The sequence below is a fragment of the Brachionichthys hirsutus genome, chromosome 12, assembly GCF_040956055.1.
Source record: "Brachionichthys hirsutus isolate HB-005 chromosome 12, CSIRO-AGI_Bhir_v1, whole genome shotgun sequence".
Taxonomy (NCBI): domain Eukaryota; kingdom Metazoa; phylum Chordata; class Actinopteri; order Lophiiformes; family Brachionichthyidae; genus Brachionichthys; species Brachionichthys hirsutus.
In genome coordinates, this window is record NC_090908.1 from 2336114 (window position 1) to 2345900 (window position 9787).

Below are 9787 nucleotides of genomic sequence, written 5' to 3' on the forward strand. Positions count from 1 at the left end.
ACACCAAGCACTGAGCGTCGGTCCACTTTTATCTCTCTTAATTTGGCTTTAAGTGTTAAGAAGTATAAAGTGTGCTGTTGTCAGGAATCACCTGTTACCCTGTTCCCACTTGAAAGGGTTTTTTCTTTTGCAGTTTGTTTCCATCTAGTTTACAGGATCCTCTCAGAGCTCTGAGAGAACATCCCGTCTGTTCTCTGCAGTCAAATGTCAGCTTTCATTAGTTTGCATAATTATCCTGTGCGTATGTTCTGGCTCCGATCGCTCCTTCTTTGTCTCTTCTAAAACAAACTTTCCGTCCTCTCCCTTTGGCGCTAGAGGCCCAGCTTCCTGCCTGTCCCGGCTCTAAACCGCCAGGTCATCTTGGCGAGCACGGCTGCTGCTCCCGCTGGTTTTGCTCAGGCGGCGTTTGTCCCTCATGTAGCGCAGCAGAGGCGATGGCGAGCAGCTGTTGGGAAGCTCCGTGGGCGCTTGGTCATATCTCATCCTCAGGAAGTCTTCCTCCTCTTCCACATTGTCACAGCTGTGATGCCGCTCGGTGGCCATGTTGACCGAGTTCTGCTGCAGTGCCATTCTGTTGTTAAAGGGATGAGAGGCCATGGAGGTCATTGGATTCATGGAGCTCGGGGCCACCAGGCACTGGCTGAAATCAGGAGGTGGGGTGCAGGAGGCCGAGGGCCCGGATGGGCTGCTGGGCTCCAGCGCTGCAGACACAGCCACCGTCACCGCTCTGCGCTTGCCCCTCTGGAGCACCTTTCTTCTCATGAATCTCCTGATGCTCTTCCAGCCGAGGTGGTAGAGCTCCAGCACAGAAAGCAGCAGAGACACACCGGCCACCACCAGCATGAAGACGATGAAGACGTTCTTCTCTGTGGGCCTGGACATGTAGCAGTTGACGGGGTTGGGGCAGGGCGAGGCCTCGCACAGGTACAGCGCCTCCAGGAACACCCCATAGATCAAATACTGCACCACGATAAATGTCACCTCCATCACAGTGCGGATCAAGATGCTCAGCATGTACGTCTGCAGCAGCGCTCCCTTGAGGCGAACGGGACCCGGCCTGTCGGACGTCGTCGCTTTTTCGCGCTCCTTGTGCTGCAGGTACTCCTTGTCTCCCTCCAGGTCTCCTCCGTGCTCCACGCTTGCCTCTCTCTCCTCCTGCTCCCTTCTCCTCTGCTTCTCCTCCCTGCGCACTGTGTGCATGGCATGGCCCATGTAGATGAGAGATGGCGTGGAGACAAAAACAATCTGCAGCACCCAGTAGCGGATGTGGGCGATGGGGAAAGCGCTGTCGTAGCACACGTTGGTGCAGCCAGGTTGCTGAGTGTCGCAGAGGAAGTCGCTCTGCTCGTCGCCCCAGGAGGACTCGGCTGCCGTGCCCAGCACCAGGATACGGAAGATGAAGAGGATGGTGAGCCACACCTTCCCGACCGAAGTGGAGTGTTCCTGGACCTCCTCGAGGAAATTCCCCAGGAGGCTCCAGTCCCCCATCACTGCTCACGGACCAAACGAAAACTAGAGAGGGACAAGAGACGGTAAAGAGACGGGGCACACTAGTGGTGCAAGGGTAAAGGTGAAAGGTGGAGGACAGGGCAAAAATGGGAAAACAGAAATAATCAGTCCCAGACAGCAGTCGACGCTCCCGTAAATGAAATGGGAGTGTTTGGAGTCATGTGCATAAAAATAGCCTCTCTGACGGAATATCTCGAGGTCTGGACACTGGCATGAGAACAACCGTTTTCCCACGAGAGAGGAACAGCGAGTGGAAGTTGTGGGGTCGCATAAAAGTAAATAGTTAAGTTATTTTAAGAAAGGTCTTTGTGTTTACATTCCAGTTCATTCCAAACTGTGTCCGAGAGACAGCGACCACCAGAGGCAAAGTGAAAGCTAGTCTTCGTCCTTTTCGCGCCGTGACCTTGGCTGAGCTGTCCGTCCATCTCGCCGGTGGACGATTCCCAACAGACTTCTCTCCCGGCACGAGAACAGCAGCCGAGAACTGATCTGTGCTGCAGAATAACAAACAACTCCTACATGCTGCAACCTGTGTGTGTGTGCGTGTGTGTGTGTGCGTGTGCAGTGCACGTTTTTACCTCTTGACTCCAGCATTAGTGAGAGTTTGGTTCAGACCCAAACATGGCAGCGACAGGCTGGCAAGTCTCAGACGAGAATCACCCTATAAGGCCGTCCGCCAGACAGTTTTACAAGACCAACAAATGACCCTTGTTATCGAGGAGTTATAGGAAACGCCATCGAGGCGTGACCTCTGACACCCACATGAACGGAGCGACTAAGTGCCAGGTTTAACTGTGCGGTGAGAGACCAACGACTTGTAAAGTAGGAGAGCGGTGCTGAAGGAACAGTTTGACGGCACGCGCCGGAGGTTTCTGCCCTACTTTGCACGGTTAAGGAAAATGTCTACAGCACATTCCTAAAAAGCTCCGTGGCAACGTGCGGCCACGGGGGCAACATCAGCACCATAGCAGGAGGTAATCACATCTTATTGGTTAATGCTAAAAACAATCTGATAAAATGTATGATAATCTAAAGTATGGAGAGACCAGAATCAGAAGTATTCATTTTTGCAGAACGATCCCATTCAAAGAGTCGAGGATTAATATTATTGGGTATTAATGTACATCATTCATTTTTAAATTTCAAATATTTTTAAGTTTGCAGCAACTGGTGACTTCTGATCCTTTGACTTTATGTGAAAGTAAGCGATCCTTCGGATGACCTTAACAAATCATAAAAGGTATTTTACACAAAGGGTTCCGATCACCTGGTGAGAAGCAGCGGTCTGGTTGTCTTTGCCATTTCCACGACTACCCCGTCCTGTCCTCGGGGCAAGTCATCTCAAACAATATGACTTCCTCAGGCCAAAAGGGGCGAGGAACTAAAAGGAGTCGTGCTTTTCATCCTGGAATCCGACACGCGGAGCCGCGGCTTCAGATTTATGTCCCTAACAGAAGATTTAAGAATCATCTGAGAACCAAGAAAGACACAATTATTCTGTTTTAGTCGGCCGCTTATGACCCTCAGAATACAAACCTGCAGCTGACCATCCCTCTGACACTCCGCGTGTCCACAGACCTGGAACAACATTCCCCCAGCAAGCTGCACCTTTCAGCGCTAAGCTGTGTTTGACAGGCTCCGGATCCTCACACGCCGTCTGCTCCACGTCGGCAGCTCGATGGCAGCGGAATACGTTTCCTGAGCCAGCTTCCCTCTAATGGGACGTGTTTAGACTAACGTCAGTGGAGGAAAAAGTATTTACGCCGCCTCGTGCGTGAAGCGGAGTCGTGTTATTATGTGTGTCTGAAGGGATTTTCTGAAGAGGAAGCCAATCTTTCAGCAAAACTCTCAACATGCGGTCGTAACAACCAAATCGCCTGACAGTCATTTCTCATTCTAATTACAAAATATGAAAACCGGACAAGAATTATTGTCTGGGATTTTGTAATATTCACAAACTGAAGGGTCTTGAAGTTTAGATTCTAAAGATATTGTGGAAAAACAAATGCTATATCTATTTATATATATATATATATATACCGGCATATAAAATCTTTAAAAAGATTTCAGATATATTTTTTTAGATATATATTAAAAAAACAAATGCCAAAATGAAAGCCATTGTCACACCTTGAGGCGGGCCTGTTTCATCCCCCCCACTAACTCTCCTGTCTTCCCCATCCCGGTGCTCCTGCAATCGCCTCATTCCCGTCACCTGTGTTCCCGTCATCACCTGCACCACATCAGCAATCAGCCCGGACACGACATAGACCCTGCTCACACGCCACACCCCCGCCGGGTCGTCAGAGATGTTCCCTACTTTCCAGCAACTCGGACCGACCTCCCGTGTACCGACCCGTCCTGCCTCCCGGACTCTGCCTCTTCGCCTGCCCCTTGGGTTCTTTTCTGCCTCGGTCAGTGACAGCCATATTTTATTGTTTTATCAACTCAATGGATGTTTTGAGAAATGATGCATCATTTCTCTATCACAAAAGCAGATGAAAAAGAATAGTTCCGACATAACAGTTTACTATGTGTTTGTACTCTGATTCAATTCCAAGGACTAGTTAGATTTAGATTTTATGTTTTGCTGCTATTTTGACGTGAACTTCCGAGAAGGAGAGAGCTGGTGTCTCGTTAACACTGTCCTGACATGGAGGAGGGAACATAATTAAAAAATAAAGATATCACCTTGGACAAACTAATCCCGGAGGAAATGGCATGGATCAATTCTTCAGTTTTTTGTTTTTACAAATTTTAAGTTTAGTCATATTACAATCGAATGTATGCTTTTGAAAAATTTGTCTCAGAACTATTTGTCTCTTGAATGTTTTTTGTTTGACTGTGAATTATTATTATTTTTGTCTTCATAAATACATGAAATCACCAAATGAGATAAATTCATAGCAGCTCACTTTACAATGTTATGACGGCTCGGCAACGCTTCAGGGAAACGGCTGCGACAAAACACGGAGCACGTAATGCAAGCTTCATCCGTCCCCTTTGACATCAGCGCCAGCGTGTGATTTACTCAACGCACCCGGGCTTAAGATATTCTGTTCAGTTTGTTTCAGTGACTGAAGCAGTTTCAGGACATTATGTAGCTGTAATAACATGCGTTATAGGTGATGCAACGCTTTAGGGGGTGCAGGGGGGGGGGGTACAGCAGCAGCTGCTGATCTGCAGCATCCCGCGAATGCCAGGATTACGTTCACAGACGAGCACGTTGGAGTTTAGAGGTATCAGGATGCGGGTCGGGGAGAGTCTGACCTCCAGAGTGGATCTGTTGTGGGTCGGGGGGATGGGGGGGTGCCTCCCACTCATGTGAGTCACCTGTTGTTGCCAGCAGCCCAGCATGGATATCGGCCGCCGTATATCAGCCGGCAGGCCGCCGGGCTGCTCGCTACCTTACATGGCTGCTTGGCTCGGCACCCACGGACCCACAGCCCTGCTGTGATCTATTGCTCAGCTGGATCCCGGGGCTGGACGGATGCAAAGTGCTTCATGGAGGAACACTCCAAGACACTCCTGATTAAGATCCAGCATAGCGTGTTCGTCTCGTGATGTATTTATCTCTTAGATTTATTGGTTCAGTCAGAATCAGCCGCGTAGATTAACCCTTAATTTTATACACATCTTACAGTTGTTTGATGACAATGGAGCATATTTATTATATGATATTGCTATATTTAACTAAGCATAGGAGCACCTCTTTAGATTACGACTGCTACGATATTGGTTTAGGGAAACTAAAATAAATCGTTAAATTATTCAGATTTATTTGGGTCAACGTGGAACCATCGCCGATAGTATAAGTAGTTAGATTGTATTCTCATGTCATTAATTAATGAAAAATAAATGCTGATAAATTGGTCGGCTATCATTCACATCAGTGAACACGTTTATTAATAATAAATTTACCGGTAGGTAAATATCTCCCGCTCAGTGCACGCGAAGACATTTTCAGTGTGAGACTAGAAAGTGTTGCAAAGACGTGATGGAGTGGAATCAGAATTTCAGTTTTTCTTGTTCTTGCGACTCTATAGAGATGAAAATTCTTCCTCGTCTTCATCGTCTGCACACGTTGCTGCGATTCTCGTTTTAAGGTCTCCAGAGCTGCACTTTGTTTGAATCTGCGATTCTCTTTTGCATATTCAACGGTAACATCTTCCATCTCCTAAACGTGCCTCCCAAGATGACGCCTAATGTATTCCGCTGCTATAATGGTAATGTGAGGCTCCCAATGTTCCCCTGAATGGCAGCATCCTTTCCGTGATCTCAGTTTGTTATTTTATAAATGTTTCATAAATATTTTTGGCTCACCTGCTTTCTGTGCCGTCGGCTGGATTCCTCAGAGGCTCCTCAGAGGAACGAGCCTTCCTTTGAAATGACGGGCGATGACGACCGCAGGCTCACGAGTCGGATCTGGAGTGTCTGAGTTCAGTGTCATCCCAGAACAAAACTGTTCGTCCACGCAGGGGCATCACGAGAGTGTTCCCCCGGTGGCCCTCCCTTCTGTCCCCTCCTACATCCCCCCCCCCCCACTTCCCCTTTTCTCTTACATCCCCGGGGCTCTATGTTTTGCTGGGAAGCATTCTCCTCCAACGGGAAGTGGAATTGTTTTCTGGGATCAATGGAAAGTCGTGCGATTCTCAAGGTTTCCAGCTCGGCTGTTGTCCTGCGTTCAGCGCCAGACATGGGGAAACGATCAGATGTCCGTCAGATACCGTGAATGTTTGTGTGCTTAGTCGTGAGAATAGTTCAGGACAAGGCAAGCTAATGAATTCATGGAATGGACTTTACTTTGGTAAAAATTAAAATCTGGATGATTAGACAAATCATTTCATACAGAAAAGAATGATAAAATCAAGTCTTACCATGGATGCTTCTTTCATTCACTTTTCCATCTGAGCATCCCTGTAAGGTCCTGCTGCTCCTCGCTGCTCCTCGCTGCTCCTCACTGCTCCTCACTGCTCCTCGCTGCTCCTCGCTGCTCCCATCTCGCTCTTGTTTTGCCGTTGCATGGGGGAGTTTTGTCCTCAGACTGTCTCTTTTCTCTACAGATCCATGCACCGTTATAGAGTTTGTTTCATTTTGATTCCTCCTTGCTGATAGGCCGATTTGCTTTCAAAGGCATGTAATTGGAACTGGAATTATGCAGAGACTGTCCACAGTATCAGTCTCAGACACACACACACACACACATGTATAATAATAATAGTCCTTTTGCTGACAGATGTGACTCCGATCCTACATTTGCACTATTCCTTGCCTTGAATTTTCCACTTCAGTCGAATTTACTGAATTTTCCTAATTTGGGGAAGCACGATTTTCTCTCTCGCTGAGAGTTTGATAAGAGGAACACCACTCCTATGTCTGTCCCGTGTGTGAAAGGACTCCCGGAAGTTGGTGAGTTTCGCAGGAGGAAGACTCCAGGAAGTAACTGCAGCTCAGCTGAGCAACCGTCCACCATTTCTGTTAGGCTGAGTTTCTCGTTTTCAAAATTAGATAGGAAATGATAGAACCGCACGTCTGCAGATTCACAAAGTCGGGGTGGTCAAGACAACATCGGACCTAAAGCTGCTGTCGGCAATTATTTTCAACGAATCCGTTTATATTTAAAATAGGATTATTTTAGGAATGGCAGTTATTTTGTCGATAATCTCCCCGAATCAATCAAACGATACGTTTGTCATTCTGGAACATGGTTGTATTTTCCCCTTTCGTTGGAGCAGTTTTACATTAATTATACCACTGGCATTAATAAAACCTAAACGGCCTCTGGGGGTAGCTAAATATTTATCATGATAATGGTAAATAGCTAAATATTTATCATGATAATAGTGTCCCCAAAAAGGAATACAAAAAGTGTACGGCCATTTTTCCATTGGTTATTACACTGAACACAAAAGTGTTGCTATGGTGAAATAGAAGTTACTCTTCCTCAGTTTTTACTTCTCTGATATTACCATGGCCTAATTGGTGATCTGAGCGGCTAGCGCTCCGCTAACAACGGAGCCTTTCACTGTGAAGCAGAGAAAACGTTTATTCTATAAATAGCAGGAGAAACCAAGTGATTAAGATCTCATGACAAACCCTGCCGGGCAACTCTCGTACTGTATCCAAATAAATATTTGTTGTCAGTGGTATTGAGTAAATTATTTTCGGTCTTGGTTTCAGGAGAGAAAACAAATCAGACCTGTTGCTTGAACTGGACAAAAGCCGAGACTGAAAACATTAAAGCGGCCGCTGATTGTCCCTAAGAAAATGATTTTCCTTAAACGAAAGCCCATGGAGCACCCATGGAGCATCCGACATCGCTTCAGGCGTGCAATGGAGGATTTGAAGGGATGGAAAAAAAGCTGCATCTAATTCCTAATTAGATCTTAAGCCACCCCCAGTTTAAAGGCTACGTGGACATTTCCATGTTAGTGGCCATCAGGGCAGCTTAAGAGGAGAAGCATCTCCTGCAGCTCACAGCACGAAGGGATTTGCAATAAAGAATTGATGTTCCACGACTTCCCTTAATCTCATCACTTACTGCCGTGATGAGGCCTTTGAGGGCGGACGACTGAGTGTGCCCCCGTGTGGGAGCGTTGCACGTGTGCTTCAAGGGAAACGAATCCTACAGTGCCAGGATGCATTAGTGTAACCCCCCCCCCCAGCCTCTCTGCCGGCCTGACCCCGGCTGTTCTGACCTGCCTCAGCCGCGTCCGAGGGAAGCCAAGCTTGATGGACACTCGTTTCATACGTAACCTCCAACTCCTTTCTGCATCCCGCCAGCGGTTGCCCGGGAGATGGCCACAAAATGACACCAAAATGGTGCAAAGAAAGGCTTTGGTTATATGTTATACATATTGTTCACTGGTTGCTCCTGATATATGTCTTAACACTACTACTGCACTATGGATCCACAGCCTCATATCAATATCATTCCCGTTAGCACCAGGTTATTATTAAACCACATGCTCGCAGGCATCAATGAGACGCTGTGATAAACCGACGTGTGTCATTCAATCCTCCTTATGTTTCCAACAGATTTAGACTCCTGCTGTTCTCGCCGGCTGGAATCCTTTCTAGAAAGCACCGATGACGGTTATGGTTACATATGTGGGTCACGCGTGTGTTGTTGTGGGTCCTTTTAATCCGGTATTCCCATAAGCTCTGTCTGTGCGTGGCAGCTGGGAAGAGGGCAGCAAATTGTCGTTTCCATTTACAGCTTCGACCAAGGTGGAAAAAAAAAGTTTCGCACTGTGAAATGCAAGTTATAAACGGGAGGCCATGAGTTGGAAATCACCTCTGAAAACTTTTACTAAATATAGTACAAATGGAATATAGTTTATATTCAGAATCTATGTCTGATTTATCTAACATTATTTACAGAACAAAATAAAACAAACTGCATATCATAATAAATGTTTATTGTTACAACGGGATGAGAATAGCGTGTAATAACACATAAATGGGGATTTTTCTAAAGCATGTATTACAGCAATCCAATTACGTATTTATTTGCATCTACATCAATCAGATACTCATGTGAATTTTGTAAAAAAAACATTTTTGCATATTTATTTGTGAAGACAAATACCATTCCTACGCTTCTTTTACCGGCCCGTGAGCAATCTTTCAATGCCTGTTTGGGCTTTTTCTCCCACCACTCGGTTTTGCATCTGAAAAAGCTTCACTTGGAGGGACGTCTGAAGGGATGGACGACCACGACCCCTCAATTCCCCAAAGACTCACTACCCTACATGGGAATGTGTGAAATGGGAGGATCGGGCATGGGGGGGGGGGGGGGGGGTGTGAAAGGTGTGCACTGCCATTTGAAATGTTAGCCTGGTGGCTACGTTATCCTTTCTTCCTCTACTTTCCTCCCATGGCCGAGATAACTGGATATCTTTCCGATCGTCGTACCATCTACGCTGATGGCTGCTCTCTCTCTCTCTGCCAGTCATCCCTCGCTCGGACACAGCAGAGCCTTCTTACGACGACGTACCTGCAGTGCTTTCCCTGCGATATTTGAATAAATCGTTTCCCCTTCTGCCTCAGACATGCAGCGAGTCAGACCGGTTTAACCCTTCGATCAGCATCTCTGCTGTGAGCGAATTCTTTCATGTGATTTCTGTATCTTCCTTTGTGCAAAAGTCGCAGCTGACGTTCTATCACAATGAAAGCAAACAAAGCCCGTACAGCAGACCTTTGTCGGTTCCTCCTCCGCCCTATTGAGAACCTCGTTATCAAGATGTGGAGAGTGCCAGAGGAAACATGCCGTTTA

General features: G+C 46.8%; 1 protein-coding gene across 1 annotated transcript; it reads right to left on the reverse strand.

The window, feature by feature from the left end:
- Positions 1–342: 342 nt before the first annotated feature.
- On the reverse strand, positions 343–1488 carry LOC137902640 (gap junction alpha-5 protein-like). Its single transcript, XM_068746732.1, has one exon. It carries the CDS (start codon positions 1486–1488, stop codon positions 343–345), a length of 1146 nt encoding a protein of 381 aa, XP_068602833.1.
- Positions 1489–9787: the final 8299 nt, after the last annotated feature.

Excerpts from the sequence above, each read along its gene's own strand:
- LOC137902640 (XM_068746732.1), bottom strand. The coding sequence starts at position 1,488 with ATGGGGGACTGGAGCCTCCTGGGGAATTTCCTCGAGGAGGTCCAGGAA.